This window comes from Candoia aspera, chromosome 6, assembly GCF_035149785.1.
Source record: "Candoia aspera isolate rCanAsp1 chromosome 6, rCanAsp1.hap2, whole genome shotgun sequence".
NCBI lineage: Eukaryota > Metazoa > Chordata > Lepidosauria > Squamata > Boidae > Candoia > Candoia aspera.
In genome coordinates, this window is record NC_086158.1 from 18,386,979 (window position 1) to 18,410,562 (window position 23,584).

At 38.3% G+C, this 23,584-nt stretch overlaps 1 protein-coding gene across 1 annotated transcript in view; it reads left to right on the top strand.

Moving 5' to 3' along the window:
- BCHE (butyrylcholinesterase) overlaps nt 1-9,558 on the top strand; it is a 49,376-nt gene extending 39,818 nt beyond the window's left edge. The window contains exon 3 of the mRNA XM_063307873.1: nt 8,929-9,558. Coding sequence (XP_063163943.1) covers nt 8,929-9,053 — 125 coding nt within the window. The 3' untranslated portion in view covers nt 9,054-9,558. The remainder of the gene's footprint in view (nt 1-8,928) is intronic.
- Nucleotides 9,559-23,584: the final 14,026 nt, after the last annotated feature.

Below are 23,584 nucleotides of genomic sequence, written 5' to 3' on the forward strand. Positions count from 1 at the left end.
TATTACCCAACTCTCAGAGGGTTCCTTTTCCTTTTGCTTAGGCTTAACTGAAGGATTCCCTCCACCTTCATCCCCTTCTTCACCCCCAAGGGTTTCTGGGTCAATGCTACAGCTTGAGTATAAGCATGTGTGTGCAGTCTGGTATCTAGGTCTGCTTCTAATGCTGAGATAATTTCTTGAATAGATTGTGGAGTTCTGGGTCCAAATTCTTTCTTTCACTCCACAAACTTACTTTTCTTCTTGAGGCATGAAGAACCTAACATGTGTCTAGATCCATTTCAAATCCCACCAACTACTTCCATTATAGTTTGGAGGGTGGGAAAAAGGGATAGGAACTTTGCAGAAATGTGCACACCATTTTTTTATTTAATATATCGTGCACACAGTTTATATTTAATATATTGTGTCCTTAGCTTAACAAACTGTCATATCAGACATTTCAAACAGAGCTTTCATCTGTTTCATTTCCTCCCCTGTTCACACAGCTTCTTTATGTGCTTTCTCTTCTGGGCTCATTTCTACCCCAGAAAAGAGAATGGGAAGATGGAAGAAGATAACTCTTTTCCAGGCTTCTTGGATTCCAGCAGTGGTCAAGCTGTCCTGACTAACATCTGGTCTGCTCTCTGAAAACTGTAGTCCTTTCCACCAGCCACTACAGTTAGTAGATTGCTCTCTCATGGCTTGTTTCCTCCTGCTTGGTCTCCAACTGCAAATTCATACTTCTTGATACATACAGTATCATCAGTCTATGCAGTACAAAATCAACTCTAGGACTGCTTAGCAGCACCTCCTCTATTTCATAATGCTTTTGACATTTTATATGTTTACAGCTAGAAGGTAGATTGTCTGGAACTAGATGTTTTAATCAGGCACACATATTTTTACTTTCTATATGACCCTGAGCCTGGTTTTGACCCACAGGGGGAAAACAAAGACATCGAGGCCACTGCATCATCTAAAGTCCATCAGAGCAATTCACCCCATCACAGTATCTATCTTCTATTAATTCACCCATTTCTCCTTCTACTGGATGCAGAAATGCAAGTCACTGTATCTGTATGGTGTAAACTAGCAGCTCTATCAGCTTTCAGTTTCCTATAACAATCTAGTGCCTCCTTGAAAATGAGAAGACAGTTCTAATATTTATACCATTTTTTTGTTATCCCTTTGAATTTTTTGTTAATGTTTTCTACTACACATTAAGGTTACTATGGTAACTAATCATTTTGGCTGGGTGAAGAGGTTGAATTTAATTGTCTCCTTTTCGGATGTTAATTTTTGCACCTGGGAGGAAGAACTTGCCTGGACTTGTTTTAGTTTCAGTTTTCCTTCTGTATAGGCATGTAGAGAGTTAAGCAGCTCTGAGAGCCTGTAAGAATGCAGAAGCTTTTATGTATGTTTTACTTTCTGTAAATAAAATTATTTTTATAGAAATGCCTGGTGTGTGACTTTTCTGATCTCTCCTGGGCCAAAGGCTTTCCTAGCAATCTGCCAACAGGTTATGGACCCAGTAAACAGCCCAGTAAGCCCAGTAAAACCCAGAGAGAATAGAGAGATCAGCTACACACCTCATGCACAATTTAAAGGCAGGTAGCAAAGACCTGTGAAGATTTCCTTTGGAGCCACCTGGAGATTTTCCAGCAACTGCTGGTCTACAGGACAAAGAAGCCAGCTGAGGTGACTTGCAAAAGAAGGAAGAAGCCATGGCTACCTCCCAGCCCTCAGCGATGCCTCTGGAGCGCCTATCAGAGACCAACTATTTGAATTGGGCCCTGAAGATGGAGATGTATCTTCGCAGAGAGAATCTTTGGCTGCCAATTGGAAAGCAAACCCCCAAAATCCCAGTGCTGAATGGCTAAGACAGGATGAGAGGACTAGAGCCACCATTATCCTGGGAGTTGAGGACAATCTGCTAGTCCACGTGCGAGGCATGCAGTCTGCAAAACAACTTTGGGATGCTTTAAGAGACTTGTATGTAAAGGCAACAGCAGGGAGTAAAGTTACCCTGACAAAAAAGCTGTACAAAGCCTACCTTGCAGAAGGAGATAGCCTTCCTGAGCACCTACATTATATTCAGCAGCTGTTTGTTGAGTTTCAGGAGAGAGGAATGAAATTTACACCTCTCACAAAATCCTATATCCTCCTGTCCTCACTGAATGAAACATGGGACACACTGATTTGTACCCTGGAGGCTATGCCTGAAGCAGACCTCACCCCATTGTATGTTACACAGCACTTACTCGCTGAATGGGAGAAGAGAGAGGAAAGATCCCCCCATCTCTTCTGGAAAGCTGCAATACCAGAAAAGAAGGGAAAGGAAGCTGAGGCCACAGTGCTAGCCAGCCAGCGATGCTTCACCTGTGGTTCAGCTGGACATTTGCAGAAAGACTGTGCCTTGAGACCTAAGAGTAGAAAGACAGAGAAGAAGAACACAAGGGCAACACAGAAGAAGGCTCTTCAGACAACCCAAATTGCACAGGTTGCTGAGAAGGGTAATTCTGATGTATAGGTGTTAGATTCTGGGGCCAATTGTCATTTATGTCATTGTAAAAGCTCTTTTGTGTCACTGTCTAAAACTGAAAGACAAAGTGTATCTTTGGCTGATGGGTCTGTGACCAAAATTATGGGACAAGGTGACTTGATCCTGCTTGAGAGAAATTGTAAAAGGTGTATTGTATGTGCCAAATTTACAATCAAACCTTTTATCTGTGGCACAATTGGCTGCAACAGGGTATGTCATAACATTTAAGAAAAATGGTTGTGAGATACGTAAAAATGTGAAATTGTGTGCTACTGGTATGTTAAAAGACTCCTTGTACATTGTGCAAAATGCAAGGAAGCCAAGCTGCAAGGCTGCAGTTGGCAACACTCCATATCATGACCAATGTATACACCTGATGCACAGGAGATTTGGTCATGCTAATTTCAAGTATATAGCACAAATGCCACAGCTGTGTGCTGACCTAAAGATAAAACCCTGTGATAAATACTTAGACTGTGTAGTTTGCAAAGAATGCAAAACACTAAAAGCTCCTGTGAGTAAGCACAGTGACAGAGTGACAACTAGACCTTTTGAAATTGTATACTCTGACATTATTGGTCCTTTTGCTCCAAGTCTTGGACAAGCAAGGTATGCAATGACCATCATTGATGATTTCTCAAGATACACATTTATCTACAACTTAAAACACAAAGATGAGGCATTTGAGAAATTTAAATGTTTTGTGACATGGGCAAATGGAAAATTCCCTAGGCCTGTATCTGCACTCCAATGTGATAGAGGAGGAGAATACCTTTCTCACAAATTCAGAAGGTTCCTAGTGGAAAAAGGGATAGAACAAATTATTTCTAACCCGTACACCCCTCAGCAAAATGGTGTTGCTGAAAGAAAGGGCAGAACCTTGCAAAATGCGATGGAATGCATGTTAAAAGATTCACGATTATGTTTTAAGTTCTGGGGAGAGGCAATATCGACTGCCACTTATGTTCCTGCCTTTAAATTGTGCATGAGGTGTGTAGCTGATCTCTCTATTCTCTCTGGGTTTTACTGGGCTTACTGGGCTGTTTACTGGGTCCATAACCTGTTGGCAGATTGCTAGGAAAGCCTTTGGCCCAGGAGAGATCAGAAAAGTCACACACCAGGCATTTCTATAAAAATAATTTTATTTACAGAAAGTAAAACATACTTAAAAGCTTCTGCATTCTTACAGGCTCTCAGAGCTGCTTAACTCTCTACATGCCTATACAGAAGGAAAACTGAAACTAAAACAAGTCCAGATGCTTCTCAGGAAAGTGATAGGAGTCAAAATTTAAGCCCTGTATTACTTCGCAGATCTCAGAGGAGTAATAAAGGCGTTCCTCCATCACGTTTTCAGGCTGAAACAGTAAAGGCTTTTCACATATTCACAGAACCTGAGTCTTTAGAACAAGTGAATGCTTTACCACCTGAGATTGCACAAAATTGGCATTCTGCCATGCAACAGGAATTAGCATCCTTGAAAGAAAATAAAACATGGAAACTGGTAAATCTACCTCCCAATGAACGCTGTCTGGGTTGTAGGTGGGTTTTCAAACTGAAAAGGGATGCTGATGGCAAAATCCAAAAATGTAAAGCAAGATTAGTTGCAAAAGGGTTCACTCAAAGGAAAGATTTAGACTTTCACAAGACTTTTGCACCAGTTACTAAAGGTGAATCAATTAGATTACTGTTAAAAATTGCTGCATTCAAAGGGATGTCAGTTCACCACTATGACATTCAAACTGCATTTCTCTATGGTGATTTAGACCACAAATTATACATGCAGCAACCCCCTGGCTATGAAAAAGGGGAGAATCTAGTCTGTGAACTACAGAAGCCAATCTATGGGTTAAAACAAGCTGCTAGATCCTGGAACCAAAAATTAGATGAAAAACTGCAGAATTTTGGTTTTGAAAAAGGAAAAGCAGATAATGTGTATATCTGAAGAAAGACAAACAAGGCTGTATGTATCCGTGCATTTATGTTGATGATTTGCTGCTGTTCACACCAACAGAAAAACAAAGGCTTGATTTTGAAGCCTGCATGAAAAGCCATTTCACATTAAAAAGCCTTGGAACTATAACAAATAACCTAGGTTTGGAAATACACAGGAAGAAGGATGGTAGCTTTCTGTTAAACCAATGTAGTAAAATTCAAAAGCTCCTAGAGGATTTTAATATGCAAGACTGTAAACCAGTCTCTACTCCTATGATACCAGTTTTTCAGAAAGAAATAGGAGAAACTCAATTAATGAAGGCAGAGAAATATAGATCTGCAATTGGAAGTTTACTGTACATTGCAAATCATTCTCGCCCAGATGTCTCAAATTCTGTGGCCATTTTAAGTAGACAGGTAGGGAAGCCTACATCTACTGGAAAAGCAGCATTGAAGAGGTTAATGAGGTATTTGCAAGAAACAAAGAATTATTGCCTGAAGCTAAATGCCTCTGGAACCGAGAAATTGCAGGCTTTTGCTGATTCTGACTGGGGAGCAGATGTCAGTGACAGGAAATCCACTTCTGGGATTTTAATTCAATTTGCTGGATCTAGCTTAGGCTGGCATTCTAGAAAACAAACACTTGTTGCTCTTTCCACTGCAGAAGCAGAGTTTTATTCTCTAACACAAACCTGTAATGAGATTATATGGTTTAAACATTTGTTAAAAGACATAGGCATGGAAGTGAACCAGCCTATAACTGTTTATAAGGATAATCAAGCTTGCATTGCTATGGCAAAATCTGAAGCCTGCAAAAATAGGACAAAACATATCGATATTAGATATCAATATATCAAAGATATGATAAGCAAGGGAGAAATAATGTTGAAATATTGTGAATCAAAAGACATGATTGCTGATATTTTAACCAAACCTCTTGCTGTACCAAGACACAAAGAGTTAACAAAGCAAATTGGTTTGCATCTTATTCTGTAGTATAAAAAGGGGAGTGTTAATGTTTTCTACTACACATTAAGGTTACTATGGTAACTAATCATTTTGGCCGGGTGAAGAGGTTGAATTTAATTGTCTCCTTTTTGGATGTTAAGTTTTGCACCTGGGGGGAAGAACTTGCCTGGACTTGTTTTAGTTTCAGTTTCCCTTCTGTGTAGGCATGTAGAGAGTTAAGCAGCTCTCACTGAGAGCCTGTAAAAATGCAGAAGCTTTTAAATATGTTTTGCTTTCTGTAAATAAAAATATTTTTATAGAAATGCCTGGTGTGTGACTTTTCTGATCTTTCCTGGGCCAAAGGCTTTCCTAGCAATCTGCCAACATTTTTTATGCAAAATTTGAAAATAGTTGGGTTGCCCAGTTAGAGCTTACCATGAAACAAAAGTCCTGGCCCTCACGATATAAGTAGACAATATAATAGACAATAAAATAAGTGCTAGATGTATCTTTTAGGAGGGCATTCCAGAGTTAAGGGGGCTACTGCTTAGAACCAACAGATTTTTATTTTTATATATATATATATATATATATATATATATATATATATATATATATTCGTTCATTCATTCATTCATTCATTCATTCATTCATTCATTGAGAGCCAGTTTAGTGTAGTGGTTAAGGCACCACACTAGAAACCAGGAGACAATTAGTTCTTGTCCTGCCTTAGGCACAAAACCAGCTGAGTAACCTTGGCCCAGTTACTTTCTCTCAGAAAGAAGACAATGACAAACCATTGCCAAAAATCTTTCCAAGAAAACTGCAGGGACTTGTCCAGGCAGTCTCCAGGAAACACTCACAACTGAATGGATTTATTTATTTACTTATTTATTTCATCTTATTAAAAAAACAAACAAAAAAAGCATTACAATTGAGAAGACATAACAAACCTATAGGTAAGTTTTGTTGTTGTTGTTGTTGCTGTTGTTGTTGTTATTCACCTTGAATCAATCCACTGCAGGATTAAGGGCTTTTCATTGAAGATTATGAATTATAATCTGTCTAGGACTAAGAGAGGGTGACTGGCCAAAACTCGTCCAGCCAGTTTCTGTGCCTAACTGAGAAACTGAGTCTCCCTACAGTACCTTAACCACTACACTGACTGTGGCTGTCCTATAACTCTATTATAGGAAATGCTATATGCATAAAAGGGAAAATCTAAACAAAACTAATTTAAAAAGCATAGCATAGAAGAGCATGGAGCAGAGAAGAACAAAGAAAAAAGGAGGAAAACAAATCAAAGAAATTTTAAAATCTAGGGAAAAAAGAATTTTGAGATTTCACTCCTTTTTCTTAATTAGCCCTAGATCATTTCATAACACATTGTCTGATTATGCTTGTTTGTTGAAATGGTTACTTCCCTAGGAAAGGAACCAAGTTAATGCAAAGACTGAAACAATATTTAGAATCATGCACAAATATCTTTCCAGGAGTACATTATCACCATCTTTACAACTGTCCAGGCATGATTTATTCAAAGTTATTCATATATCAATAAACTAAAAATCCCCCAAATTTGGAATTTAATACCACACTGACATCTTTAAACCTTAACTTCCTTCTAAGAGGCTTAGTTCCTCCTCCTCCTCCTCCTCCTTCTTCACCTCCAACGCCAATATATTAATCTTTTCTTTAACAAAAGTTTGCTTATTCCCAAGGAATTGAGTTAAGCATCTAGATAATTCATGCAAAATCCATTCCATTCCATTCTATAATCCTGATTTGCATGTATTTAAAATGCAAGTCTGCACATTCACAGAGAGGTTTTTTTCCCCCTCTTTAATCACTGACAAACTTTTGTTTGCTGTTTCCTCTAACACATGAGAAGATTCCCATTTGTAAAAGATCTTCTGAATTCAGTGTTGACAGTAATGACTGATTTCAATCCATTCACATACAGCATGATATGCCTGTGAAATATAGAGAAAAAGTAGATCTCAATCCTCTACCATAAACATCTCAGGTGAATTTTTAGATTCAGTGGTATGCAGACCATTGGATCACTTAGTTATTACGGGTACTCTTTTATAACACAAAAATGTAAAAACACTACTAGACCCTTTTTCGGTAGACTGATGACATTATCTGAATACAGTCCGAAATTTAGAATTCCACAACATCTCAAGTTCAGGGAATACCAAGAGAAATTGATAGGCTGAAAAAATGGACTGTGTTTTATATAGAAATTATTATTGTTATGGTACTTTAAGGCTTCAGAACTATGATACAGTATGAAAAAAAATCAAAGCAAGCAACTATGCCCATATCAAGGATGCAACAGTAATATCAAAATAGCAGCAGCACAAAAGAGAGAAAAATGATGGAATGGACTCAGTTATAATTAGGGACACCAGAAAGCATGGCATCTATGTTAGTTAAGGTTTCTTAAGTTCCACTGATTTTATCTGGTGTACCTTTAGTGTGATTAGATCTAAATTCAACCCATTATTGCTAAAATCACATTTGTACAAGCAGTGTGCAAAGCTTCAAATCCCTTTAAAGCTGCTTTGCAAAGCAATATAGTTTAATAAAATTGCGTGAACCAGTGACTGAGATAGAATACTAAAAGTAGTCCAAGGACACCTTGAGAGTGGTAGTCATGTGCATGGAGGGTTCAATAGAATTCTCTTTCTTCCTATTTATTTCTCTTTTTAAAAAATCTCACTGGAAAGTGACATCTCATGTTTAGGCCATTTATTCTGTCAAGAGCATTATAGCAAATGATGATCTGTGAAATACAATGCCATTTTGCAAAAGATGTACCATGTGCTTATGTCATATAATTAAATAACCATGTCACTTGTGTGATGATGTTATTGAGATTTGTGGGTACAGCTACATATCTTGAGAAATAGTTGAATAATTTTCCCTTCCTTATTATTAACATTATCTCTCTATCAATTAAGTAGATTAAAAAGTAAAATCAAAAGCCAGATTTATCCTGTAGCTCTAGCCGTTTCTTAGTGTATCCTGCCTAATTCTGAACAGCTGGATATATAAATCTTCCTTATTTTGCTGATCTAGTATAATATTCAAAATCATGTTGCTATATTTTAAATACTCTTCCTCAATTGGTGACATGGATTATTGATTGACTATGTCAAGAAATTAAATTTATGAAAATTTATTGCATCCCTTAACTGGAATTCTGTATCTGGACCCCAGCCATTAAACAGTAAATTGTAAGCGACTTGTTAAATGTCAGTTGTGTGTGTGAAAGTTGAAAATGCAAATGATGTGGCATATTGGCCCAGAAGAATAATTCTTCATTTTAACTGATTATCTTATAATCCAGAGTTAAAACTTTGCCCTTTGAATTTGCAATAAATCAGGTGACAAAAAGGAGGCCAAAATAGTGTGTGGTGTGTTTAGGGGAAAATGGCATTGGTAATCAGGATTATTTTTCAATTAATGTACAAAGAGATTTAAATTTAGATTAATGCCACCCATTTCATGTTTTACAGAAAATATTGATGAAGCAGAACAAGAATGGAAAGCAGGATTCCTTCGCTGGAACAATTACATGATGGACTGGAAAAATCAATTTAATGATTACACTAGGAAGAGGGAAAGCTGCACAGGTCTCTAATTAAAAGTTTCAGCCTTTTTGGAATGCTTGTACTGTCAAAGATCAAGGCAAACATGGAGATAGTTAATGTAGCATATCTAGCAATAAGACATATTAGACAGGCTCACTGACCCATCACAAATATACCATTCTTCCAGGCCCATTTCTATTTATATCGATAACTGTTATGAAAGCACTTCCACCTTTTGAAGCATCAGGAAATGGAAAATGAGCTTAAAGCAATTAAAGCCAGAGGATGATTGATGGAGATAGAATGGCCCCAGTCCAGTTGTAAATTATATTCTTTAAAAAAAAAAAGGTTATCATCAAGCTGGTTGTACCAGCTATGCATTGCGATTTTGGTGCACTTTGGAATATGCACCTCACTCAAGGCAAAGCTTCACAGGCTAAACCCTCTTTGACCATCTGTCAAATGGAATTGTGTTCCTTCCAGGAATGTGCACACTAGCTCATTCAACTCCTATACACACATTGACCAGAAATATCTGAAAATAGGCTGTTTTCTTTGACTGAATGTGGTAACAGTGTGATGTGGAACTTCAAGACACTTAGGCTTCAAAGTATGGTGAGCACTGAAACCAGATATAGCCTCTTTACAAACCTTCTGGTTCAACTCAGGAAGATTAGTAAAGGAAAGGGAATATGACCCATCATTCCTCCATAACCAGCCTTTCCAAATGCCTGGGAGAAAAAAAAAAGCTTCACTCGACCTACAGCTCCCACAGTCTTTTCATCTGCCCATGATAACTGTCACTAATGGAAGTTGAGACCTGAAACATACAAAGACTATCAGGTTCCATATCCTATCATAAGTCTAAATTCAAGCGTGTAGCTGAATGTACACTTCACCTATGCTGTAATATAATTATGCAATTATAATTAACCAGATTTGGGTAAGAAAGTTATTGTTCAAATAAGCGTTTTCAATGTGATAACAAACACAGCGGTTTGTTTGTTTGTTTTTTAGCACACCACAGAATATCAGTACCAATATAGCAAGCCCAAAAGGCTTAGATTCCAATGCATGGCTGCAGCACTTTAATTGTGTTTCAGCTGTAGTATAATATTATGAGGGAGAAAATATATAGAACTTATTTCTTCCCTTCCCAGAATCTTTGTCCTCAGTGGTCACAATAATCACAGAAGACAGTAATATGTAGTACAATAATTGTGAAGTTTTATTGACTCAAAGCTTCAATGCACTTGGCCCTTTAATACATTTCTCAGTTCCAGTACAACTAATTAGAGGTATACATTGCTGATCGACACAATTTTCCCAACTAATGTAAGCAGAGAGGCTATCTAAATTAGTAATCAACTAGCTACCAAAAGCTATCTTTTACCATCTTGATTCCCAAAGATTTCCCTGTGTGAAAAAGGTAACAAGAAATAGGAGCAGAAAATAAGGGACACCATAGCAAGCTACAGAATGAAGGAGTTTAAGAGTTGCTAAATTTCTTGCTATTATGACAGAAAAACATTCCAAGAATTAAAAACTCATTCACAAACTATACTAGTTTTCCCTATTGGAACCAGAGAAGAACAGAATGACTTCCTTGAGCTGGATCAAATGGAATACTACAACATAAAACATTTTTCTCCCTGTAATCCCATTCCTCTGGGGCATGTGATGAAAATGTTTATCTGTACTTCTCATTTGCAGAATGCTTTGCAATTCTCAATTTATTTGTTAGAGTAGCATCCCTGTGTAATAGTTCAGCATTGTTCCTAGGATACAATTTATTAACAGCACAGTTTCGGAGAGGTTTATTCACAAATTCATCCCTCTCAGTACAATGAGATTTATTCCCAAATAAATGAATACAGCATGTAAGAGATAACCTTTAGAACTGGTTGAACTTCTTTTCTTTGGGATTCTTAAATTGCCTCTTGCTCTGTGTGTACATGAGTTGTGCTGTGAGAAAGGAATTAAGAGTCTTCGTTGGGAAACAGTGTTGAAAAAGAAGCTCATATTAAAATAAGAAACACATTGTGTGATCTATCTATCTATCTATCTATCTATCTATCTATCTATCTAGTCAGTAAAATTATTTAATTTGAAAATTCAGTGCAAAGAGAGTCTGATTGAATTATCCCTTTAAATCAAATTGACAATTCTAATTATAGAATCGTTTTGACATGCTAAATTGAATTGGATGCTTTTGAACCAATTCAGTGATTCAAGGCATGCTTGAGTGTTCCCAAACCCTCTTTTTTTCTGAATTGAATTCATTACCCAAATCAAATAGGCTTGATTAGATGATTCAGATCAGATCAAGGGTGACTACAAATTCATTTTTCAAGACAAACTCAACTCCTTCATGGACATGTCCAAGAAGCTTTCTTCACAATAGTATAAAAGTCACTTGGCATAATCTTCTTCCAGGTTATTTTTCAGCTTCCCTGTTTACTTTTCAGCGCTGGTTCTCCTTTAAGGTCTCTGATCCAAATACTATCCAGGCCCAATCCTGCTTAGCTTCTAATCCTAGTCAAGGTCAGCCAGGTTCTGCCACCTGCTGAGGATTTATTTGTTTTGTTTTGCTGGCTTTAGCAAATTTATCATCTTTAAAATATATCTCCCCATCAGCAATATTCAGAATAATTTAGTGAATTATTTTATGGATTCTAGGATATTGAGAAGTGCTTTTAATCAGAGTGAATATATATATATATATATATATATATATATATATATATATATATATATATATATATATATTTATTATTATTTTCCAAGCTAAAGCCAGCCATATGGAGATGGAGATGGAGATGGAGAAGGACTAGACAACCTGTGACCCATTGGGTCATCAATTCAGAGATATTTCCTTACCTAAACAGAGAAACAGAATGACCATGGGCAGGCAAAAAAGCAGTGGGAGTGGCTTCCGACTTCCTGCTGGCTTCCCCACTGAGTTTTCTTGTGAGAAGCTAGCAGGGAGCATTGGAAACCTTACTTCCTTCCCTCCCTCCCTCTTCCTTCCTTCCTCTCACCTGTGTACTCTCCCTCAGTCCCTCTGCACTTATGCCATGCCAGCCACTCACACATCCCCACACCCCCCCAACCTGCACCACACCCTTGCACATCCTCTCCAACCATGCCACACCCTTGTGCATCTTCCATGACCCACACCATGCCTCTTGCACACCCATGTGCATGGTCTCCAACCCTCACCATACCTCTCACACACCTGTTTAATCCCTCCCCCACCCAGCAGCAGCCACTTACCTGCCTGCTGGCCTTGGACAAGTCAATGGGGAAGCTGTCAGGGAGCATTGGAAATGATGATCATGTGACTGCAGCTGACCATGGCAGTGTGGAGGTGCTGAAGCAGTGGTGCTGAAGTTGCCACAACTTCGCCAGATTTTGGTATGGGGTTTTAAATACATTCTGTAAATGCATTCTGTAAGTTAGCCCATTTGAGGTACCTTGGTTGAAAAATTGTTGCCCTATGATGCACCGTTTCACCCAGTTGAATGTTACAGACAGACCTAAGAGTTTTATTAGGATATAGACATAGATATAGATACATATAGATACTGTTTTCAGCAAGTTATTGTATCAGCATTCCATTGGTTGTGAATATAAATTTTTTTACAACTATTATTGCAAGAAGTTTTTTCCACTGTATGATTTAGAAATTGAAAGAATATTGAAGTACAGAGATGATATTTTATAAATGGTTTCTTTTGCACTGACTTATTTTCTATGGGTTCAGATTTGTCCCTCATCTCTAAAACTCCACCCCTTTCAAATATTCCCCTCTCCAGGAATATTTATATAATCCAAGCATAACAATGGCCCAACTGCATCAGAAGTCTTCCTTCCTCCCTCCCTCCCTCCCTCCCTCCCTCCCTCCCTCCCTCCCTCCCTCCCTCCCTTCCTCCCTCCCTCCCTCCCTTCCTCCCTTCCTTCCTTGGGATATTTCTATTTCATTTTTTATATTACTTTATTAGGCTTGAAACAATGATTATATCTGCTTTTTTTCAGTTCTTTGTTTTTTATCTTAGAATATTACAGGTGGTCCTCATTTAATGACCACTCATGCGATACCCATTTGAACTTACAATGGTGCTGAATGAGTGGTACTTATGACTGGACCTCATACTTATGGCCATCACAGTGACCTTCCCTGATGGTTTCCTACAAACAGGGAAGCTGAAAGTTGAAAGTCATAGTCACATGAGGTCCTTGGTTAATGACCCTTGCAGTCCTTGTTTAATGATGGCAATCAGGACTACCAGAACTGCTGTCACTAAGTGGCGCAGTCACTTAGTTTGAATCTTTGGTCTGTCTTGCACACCCTCTGGAACCTTAATGCACTTTGCTGCTAAATCTAAACATGTACACTAGAAACATAAGTGGTTTCTTGACTTATGACCATGTTGCTTAACAACAGAGTTTCCAGTCCCAATTAACATCATTAAATGAGGACTACCTGTACATATGAAGCTGGGAAATAATATATGAATAATAGAATTAGACACATAGATATTTTGTATGTGCATGTACCTACTGTATGATATAATGTAAACTATAGAACATATTGTTTGCTGTTATACCATATAAGATATTATTTTACTATTCAGATACCCTGACCATTTCAGAAATTACATATTATATGCAACATTCTTTGCACAGTCTCCAGAAAATGAACCAGCAAGTTAAGAACATTTAGATCAAAATCTATTCGAGGTTTGGCATTCCAGGGTCCCAGAAGGATAACGTGCATGTTATAAAAGAAGAGGTCTTCCTCTGTTTGTCTTTTAGCAAATTGTATTTTGAGAACATTGTCCCCCAAAGTTCCATATAGTCTGTATGAATTTCAGCCTATTGAGTAATTGGGTAGACCATCATAGCAAGCTCATTGATCGTTCATACATATATCAAGCTATTCCCTTTTGAGGTAAGCAGTGTTAGGGAAAGCACAGGGGAAAAAAAAAAGAACTAGTAAGACAAAAAATAAAAAAATAAAAGGCATTAAATAAAGGAAATATAATTACATCTGGGTGACACCAACAGCATTAGCCATACCTCTCCCCAGCTTTCTATTATTGTGAATTATCAACATACTGCTTCAGACACTGCCTTTTCCTTAAACTTCTCACTTCTCTCTTTTTGGTGACCTCATCAACCCCATCTAATTATGATTTTCTCAGTCTTCCTCTTCATCTCAACCCATTTACTCTCCCTTCCTTTATTTGTTTTGCAATTTGACCCTCATTCATTCTCTCTACAGGACCATAGGCTGACATTCTATGAATAATTGGGCTGTGCAAAGCATTCAAAAGAGGTGCTTTGCAACATGTGGGAATGTGAATAAATCACCTCTTGTTGATCCATTAAAGCAGTTGCACTTCTCATAAGGTTTGGGGAGCTGCTTCAGAAGCTGCTCCTGGTTGTTTATTATGTCTGTGCATGCACAGCCACTCTGTTTCACTGGGACAGCTTTGCTCTGTCCTGATGATTAAAATCCTCTGACAGATTGCCTAATTTGCTCTTAAACAGAATACAATCACATTCTTTTGCAGTGAATTATATAACTTTAATATTCCTCTACATGTATAAATATATATATATATATATATATTCATCCTGATGTCCTGCCAAATTTAACCTTCCTGTGTTCATAGGGAACATCTCCATTGAAGCTGTAACTGGATTTCAGCATAATACAAAGCTTTGCAGTTAGATATCTCAAAACCCTTCGAGCATCTGGAATGACATCACTTAAAACAGCCCAGTATATTCCAAAAAGAAGTTGTCATTTTGCTTTGACCTTAGACTGAAGCTCTTTAAATATACATATTTTCATATCAAGGTCACAAAATGTAAAAAAGCTTTTCCAAGGTTGGAAACATTTTGAAGCCTACTGCATGTTCCACAAAGATCTCTATTTGTGTTAATTCCAGTAACATAGCAGTTTAATATCAGTTGCAGGGATTCCCTCGTTCTGAGTTAGGAAACAGAAAATAGTGCAGCATGATACCTAATATAGGAGCAAAACAGTTGTTATATAAACGAGTAACACCCAGAAATATAAGGGATGGATGATAAATTAGGGCTCAGAAATAAAACTATTCATTTACCTTTTATTTCAAATTTATCCTGCTAACATTTCCTGTACTTATCCAGCAAAAGTTCAAAAGGCAAAACTATCCATGAACATTTTTTTCTCAATGAATTAGAAAAATAATCTCGCAAGAATTTTTACCTCAGAAATTAAAATACCGATAACATTCTGTTGCATGAATATCTACCCATTGAATCTTTGGTTTGTCTTGCACAACCTCTGGAACCTTAATGCACTTTGCCGCTAAATCTAAACATGTGCATTAGAAACAGTTCCATCAGGTAAATCTTTTCACCCCTTCCCTTTCTGTTATTCTCCTCAGTTGACTATTTGGCTTAAAAACCTGTTAGGAAAGGATTTGCCTTCTTGTATCCTGTAAAGCATCACATACCTTGTGGTGATTGTTATCTGCAAGACATGTTGATATTCCCTGACTGGTGGAAATATAAAATATGAACCATTATTATTTTTACAATTATGGTTTCATTATTGGTCCCTAACCTTTTTGTCAAGATGGTGATATAATTTTACCAAGTTTAATTAAACCCAGCTTACATGCTGACTGCAGAACTTCATCTGGGGTTCATTTTTACCTACACAGAGTGTTTCCCATCATGCAGAGAGATGCACATGTCAAGCAGGGGACATGTCTATTTTAACTGACATGCTTCCATTTACACTACTAGTGAAAAGCAGCCAAACAGCCAATAAATCTGTCTGCTTTTGGCTGGCTCTGAGTTACAAAATCAAGCACCTGTGGTATTTGACAGACATTTGCAGCTAGATATGTTTAGTAAGAGAGATCCATCGGTAGTAAAGGCCAGATGCCACAGATTTGTGATGGGAAGACTGGGAACATTAATCCATTACAGAAAGTCCCTGGTATCTTTCTTCTTCCCTCTTGTTCAACACAAATCTTCTTTTGTGCATGATCTTTTTTTTTTTTTTAATCTTTTATTGTGTCATTAACACATGTAGATGTACTTTGAAGAAAAGTGGGATATAGTTGTTCTTAACTGCTGATGGGAAAAAACAAACAAATAAAACCCAATTTAACTTGTGACTTGCATCGCTTTTTGCGGGACTTTGTTTTGCTTTGTAATTGGTTGGTACCATGCCAGCTCTAAAGTATGCATCTTTTTTGTGCTACCTCAAATGAATTTAACTGCAATTTCAACTCCACAGGAACCCTGCAATTTGAAGAGGTGGGGATGCCTATCAACTAGAAAATACGACATCAACAACCCCAAACTGATCGCCTTTTGTTTGTTTCTAGGAAAGCAAAGAGCTAAGGGCAGCTTTGCTGAAAGTAAGCAGATTTGGGCTTGGCTTGGAAATTGACTGGGAATTTAATGGTAACACAGGAAGAAAACAGAATATTGATCTAACTAAAAATTGAGCTCCTCCTCCTTTAGACTTTTCCCCATTTTTAGCTAAATAGGAAACTTAAGCATTCTGTACCTGGAGTTACTAGAGTTACTCACTAGACTTTGTCTTCAGAACAGGCAAATATTGTTAAGCAGAGGGCCCACAATTTTCTGACAAAAGCAAGTTAAGGAATATTTGACTGATACTGATATCTACTAAGCAGCCTCCCTAAAACGTGTAAACCACTTCTGAAATTAGTCACTTTTTTTTTCCTTCTCTTCATTCACCCACCCAAAACTTCTGTGATGAAAGTTATCCACTGGGAACTTTTTGATCAATCTTTCATAGAAATTGCAGTAGGTGCATGGCAAGTGAAAGAAAACTAGGCTTTATAAAATGGATTTACAGGTTTTTCTTGTAGACCTTGCTGTTTCATGACCAAACTTTTTAAAACAGAACTGTTTTCATGAACTCAGAATGTGAAGAGTAGCAACATAGTTTTCACTCTTATGTTTTACTTGCAAAAACATATTCTTTTTTATGAGTTTGTTCTCAGTTTCTATTCTGAATTTCTATTCGTCCTTTAGCTGTCCTGAGATGGATATGCTCACATACTTTTATTTGATTCCATGTTGAAAGCTTTATTCTCACATTTCTTATTTCACCAATATAAATGTTGCATATATTCATTCACTCAGATTTTATTTTAGTAACATTCAGCTCCTATTGAGTAGCCTCTAAATTCAATTTTGTTTAAATAAGAGAAAGAGCTTTTGAACAAACTTTTTCCACTATCTCGCACTAGCCCTCCTTAATTCATTAATTCATAGATTTTGTTTAAAAATTCCTTTTTTAATGGACTGCTGAATCCAATTTATTTCTTATTTATTTACTTAATTTTATGCTACCCACTCCTAAAGGCTCTAGGCAGTAACAAAAAGAAATGCACCTTCCCATAAAATAAATGATATATGGTATTAAAATCATACAAAAATGTACAAAAGTGGAGAGGCTGATGAATGCAGGAGAAGGTAACTCAGTCCAGGTCCATGGGGGGCTTTAGGGACAACCAGCATCTTGACTGTACCCAGAAGCCAACCAGCAGCCAATGCAGCTCCTGAAAAAGTGAGATCACTCAAGTATATCAGGATATACCCATCACTGCCCAGATTGCCATATTTTGTACAAACTGTAGCTTCCAAATGCTTTTCAAAAGCAGGTCTTGTAGACTGTATTACAGTAATTTTAAAGGAAACATTATAATTTTACTCCAGAAAGCCTAGTGTGCAAATTATACTCATTGAAAAAGGTGTGACTTTAGAAAATAGACGAAGAACAAATTAACATCAAGCTGTGCAGGTTCAGATCTTCATAAATGATCAATTCTACCAGTCCAGGGCTGAGGCAGAAGATTAGCAGAAAGAGCAAGAGAGAAAAGTAGAAAGCAGGGCCATTCCTTTGACTCTGTGAGAGAGGACTTCCAATAGATTCTTCTTTCCCTGTCACTTAGCAAAAAACATTCCATCAGGATGAGATATCCACTGATTTGGGCTCACCCTTTACATGTTTCCATTGGATAGTTATTATAAGATGCTTCTAGATGTAACAACATGTGCCCCAGTTGGCCCAGTTTCCTCTTCCTACAACATCTTTTTCTTTTCTGCTTTTATGTGGTATCTTTATTGACCTACTATTTTAAGTCAATATGTAAGTTTTTTCAACTGACAAAGAGGAAAGTACTGTTTTAGATATGCAATACATCAAATAACAGAATGTGGGAGAACTGTATTAATTGGCTGTATTGTTTTTCCTTACATTTGGGGTCAGATATTAGAAGAAAATCCCTCTTCAAGGCAATCTCAACCTAATTCAACAGCCAACAATAATATTAGAGCTTCTTCTAGCTTCTTCCAAATGTTCTATGTGCCATGGGAAGCCTATTAGTTTGGGGTGTGTAAATTAGGCATTTTCAAGGAGATTCTAGAATATGAGTTAGTTGACTAAATCTGCCACACTTTATGTCATTTGGGATAAAACAGGAAATATAAATAAAAGCAAAAAAATGGTTTAAAATAAAGTTATTGAGGACTTCCGGTGGGGACATGGTGGACTGAACAGCTGTGCCCACAGGCTCAGCAGGCAGAACTGACAACGCAGCGGTTTTTGGGGGGCTCAGACAGGTTTTTCCTGAAGCCCAGGAGTGTTTTTACGGATAAGGAAAACACCTGGAATCACCCCATCTGTCCTCCAGATGGCTGCTTGAAGCCAGAATATCACAAACAGCATTTGCACTTGACTGATAAGAGCAGCCGGGAGGCTGGGACATCACCATTTCCAAACCATGCTATAGCCTTAAAGGGGCCCTAAGACCAGCCACCCCATTTCTAAATCACCCAATTTATATTTATTTTAAGTATGCATACTCTAAGAGAGACTTTCTACAGCAAGGAGAAGCTCTTGGTGCTTATCGTTATTTTTGGGATTATTTTTTTTTTAATCTTTTTAAGTTTTTGGACTTTGTTTTCCATCCAGATATTAAGGAGGAATGAGAATAAATAATTGTCTCCTTGTTATTATTTTTGTACTAAATTTGAAAATTACCATTTTTCTACATGTTGGATCAGCTGTTTTGAACTTTCAGTTTTCTACTTCTATTTTTCCTGGGGAACTGTCTGTTATCTCACTTTCACTCATGTAAACACATTCTAAAATTCTTTCATATCTTTGACTTTCACTGGTTAAGCTCCTAGGGGTGCATTGATCTACTGCTTGAGACATGGAGGAGTTTAAGCAAACTTTCTCTGACTTTCACCAAGATTTTAAACAGATTCTTTCTGATTCCTGTCAAATTTTTATGCAAGCCATTGTGGAAAATATGAGGTCTAAAATTATGCATCTGCTTGGGTATGTTGTGGAGGAAACTGAGGAATTTAACCGTGACAGAAGTCTTTCTTCTAAGAGTGAGATCAGGACTTCTGTTGAAATGCTGAATGAAGATCGGATAGACAAGTTGAAGAAATTAAAGGGAGAGATCGAATTGCAAGCCATAAGTGAAACTGATCTTCTGATGGAATGCCATGGAAAAGAAGGGGTTATTATGTTTGAGAGGTCTCTTGAAGAGAAGTTGGAGTTTTTGAGGGGGGCAGTTGGGCTGTTCAACTTTTTAAAGAAAAAGTCTCTATGAGTATTGTGCAGATATGTAAGTGTTCTGGTTTATTTTGAAGTGGGATAAGGGTTTAAGAATATTTATCTGGATTGCTTTTAGGGTTTGGCTGATTTCATTTATCTTTAACGATTTGGATTATGATTATTAAGGTATAATAAAAATAATAAATGTTTGGTTTTGGGTTTAATATGATTAAGATTATTAAAATTGTTGCATTATCAAGTATAATGGCAGACAATTTATATGTCTTTTAGTTTGATCTTTATTATAGTAAACAGGACTATATAGAATAGTAGTAGGAAGGAAATAATTAAATAAATGTTATCTTTGAGGGAGGGAAGTTGATTAGGATATATATATATATATATTCTTTTCTAGGGGGGTATGTACTCCTGTTCCTCTTGATCATGAAAGACCCCAACAAGGGAAGAACACCATCCAACTACCAGCAAATAACCTGCCTCCCCACAACATGGAAAGTTATATCAGTCATCATAGCTGTCAAGCTGCAGGACCATATAGGCCATTACATAAGCACAGCTCAGAAGGGCATTGGAAACAACACCAGAGGCTCCAAACACCAGCTGCTCATAGATAGAGTAGTGGCCCAAGACTCAAGGTCTAGACAGACCAATCTGAGCACAGCCTGGATTGACTACAGGAACTACCATCAGCCACCTCCTCTACATGGATGACTTCAAGCTGTATGCTAAGTGTGAATGAGACATCGACTCACCGATCCACCTGACATGGATCTACAGTGAGGACATTGGGATGTCATTCGGACTGGAGAAATGTGGCCAGATGGTAGTAAAGAGAGGGAAGGTAGTTAAGACTGATGGGGTGGAACTACCAGCAGGCCACATAGCAGACATACAGACCAGCTACAAGTACCTTGGTATCCCACAGACACATGGGAACCATGATGTGGAGGCAAGGAAGACAGCAACAACCAAGTACCACCAAAGGATAAGACAGGTCCTGAAGAGCCAGCTCAATGGGAAGAACAAGACCCATGATATCAACATGTATGCCCTGCCAGTCATCAGATACCCTGCCGGTATAGTGAACTGGTCAAAGGAGGACATGGAGGCTGCCGATGTGAGGACCCAGGAGCTCCTCACAATGTACAGAGTCTTCCACCCCAAGTCCAGCACCCAGAGACTGTATACCAGGTGGAAAGAGGGAGAGCAGTGTCTGCTGAGTGTCCAAGCCACTGTCCAGCATCCAGGAGTACATCAGTAAGATGGCAGCTGAGAGAATGCCTGAGGCAGCAGCAGACATGTAAGGAAGATCAAGCAGAGGAAGTGCTATGGCAAGACAAGATCCTGCATGTGATGTACCATCAACAGATAACTGAGGTGGCTGACCTCGGGAAATCCTACCAGTGGCTGGAAAGGGCTGGACTAAAAGACAGCACTGAGGCACTGATCATAGCAGCACAAGAACAGGCACTAAGCACCAGATCATGGAAGCAGGGGTCTACCCCACTAGACGGGATCCAAGTTACAGACTGTGCAGAGAGACCTCAGAGACAGTCCAATACATAGTGGCAGGGTGTAAGATGCAGGCAGGAACAGCATATACTGAACGGCACAACCAAGTAGCTGGCATTGTGTACAGGTACATCTGCACAGTGTATGGACTAGACCCTCCCAAGTCTAGATGGGAGATTCCACAGAAGGTTGTGGAGAATGACAGAGCTAAGATCCTGTGGGACTTCCAGATCCAGACAGACAGACAGGTACTGGCCAATCAACTGGACATTGTGGTAATAGGCAAGGACCAGAAGACAGTGGTGGTGATAGATATAGCAGTGCCAAGTGACAGCAATATCAGGAAGAAGGAGTATGAGAAGCTGGAAAAGTACCAGGGCCTGAAGGAGGAACTAGAGAGGATGTGGAAAGTGAAGGCCAAAGCGGTCCCAGTGGTTGTAGGGGCATTCGGGGCTGTGACCCCCAAACTGGGAGAGTGGCTCTAGCAGATCCCAGGAACAAGATCAGAGCTCTCTGTCCAGAAGAGTGCAATGCCAGGAACAGCCAAGATACTGCACAGAACCTTCAAACTCCCAGGCCTCTGGTGGAGGACCCAAGGTTGAGGAAGAAACATACCATAAGGATTAGAAGGGAATTTATTTTTCTTTTAATATAAGGGGAGGGAGAAACCGTATTTAGTGATTTTTTATAATATGCCAATGGAATGATTTATAGAAATAATGTGATTTTGGTTTAATATAGAGTAAGGGATTGATTATGGAAAACTGTTGTATATTCTTGCTGTTAAAAGTCAGACGTCACCTCTTTTTGTAATTTTGAAAATTTTCTCTTGTGTTTCTACGCTTTTTTAGTTTTTTTCTTTTTTTTCTTTGTAGGTTTTTTTTTTTTTTGCTTTTCTGTAGCTTTTATCTTTGTTTGAAACTTAATAAAATTCTAATAAAAAACAAAATAAAGTTATTGGAGCAGATCAGAAGAGACTGTGAGCAACACATACCATATGTACAGCATATGTTATCAAACAACAGTAAGAACAAAAAACAGGTTAAGAAGGAAACTTCCTTGCTTCTATCTAGTTGATGGGCAATCAGTATGCACAGCCATTAATTAATCTGCAATCTGGGTGATTCTTGCTATTTTTAAAATTCAAGGAGAATGAACCCTTAGTTTCTATCTTAGTATGATGACCTATCTTTGTTATTCAAATATTTTATATTAAAGGCACATACAAACTAGGCTTCTGTCTACATGCTCTCTAACATCCTCTACTTTCTGTTCAGTATGGTCACTCATGCTGTGGTCACCTCTCATATAGGCTACAGTATGTGCTCTACATGGGGCTACCCTTGAAGAGTATCTGGAAGCTACAGTTGGCCCAGAATGTGGCCATGCGAGCAGTCTTGTGAGCCCCAAGGAGGGCACATGATGTCATGAGTAAGGATGGCGAGCAGGGGGCTCCCATCCAGACTGTCAAGCGCATGCGTAGCACTGAGGAATTGTTCAGCCATTCAAAGAGACACAGATCGGGACCGCCTTAACCCTTGGGGGTTATATGTCTGGGTTTTTCCCACGCTTCTTCAGTTTGTTAGGATTCCTGTTAAGTACTAGTAATAAATATTAGAGACCAGTTCCTCGTCTCAGTGTGTTTCCTGGTTGTTAGGACACATATAACCCCACTGCTGCGCAACCTGCACTGGGTGCCAGTTTGCTTTGGGGTCCAATTCGAGGTGTTGGTTATCACCTTTAAAGCCCTACATGACATGGGTCCAGGTTACCTGAGGAAACTCCTCACCCCCGCTACATCGACCCGTTCCACCCAGTCAGGCAGAGAGGATATGTTATGGACCCTGTCCATGAGGGATTGCTGATTGGCGGGTTCCAGGAGGACAGCCTTCTCTGACTTGGCACCCACCCTGTGGAACAGCTTACCCCCAGAGGTAAGAAAGGCCCCTACTCTCTTAGACTTCTGGAAGGGGGTGAAAACATGGCTATGCCACCTTGTTTGGGATGGGAAGGGGGATAGTCATTCATGGGGGTGGCTGATACTGGGATCATGCCAAGTATAAAACCATATTGCCATCTTGAATTTTATATTTTATATCTTTGTATTTTTATATTTTTATTGGTATTTATGTATATTTATATATGTATCAATTCTATATTCTACTGTTTTTATTGACTGTTATTTTATTATCTGTAAGCCACCCAGAGTCATTGTGTACGAGATGGGTGGCAGAGAAATAAACAAACAAACAAACAAATAAATATTACCAGCACTGGTCCTACCAGCTAGACTTAAGTATACATTTTGCACAAAATTAATTATGAAAACCAGGCCCTAAGGACTTAGTTTACCCAGTAGGAGTCCAGCACATGGACCAAATGGAATTTGCTTATATATAATTAGAATATTATGGAATTATTTTTAAACAA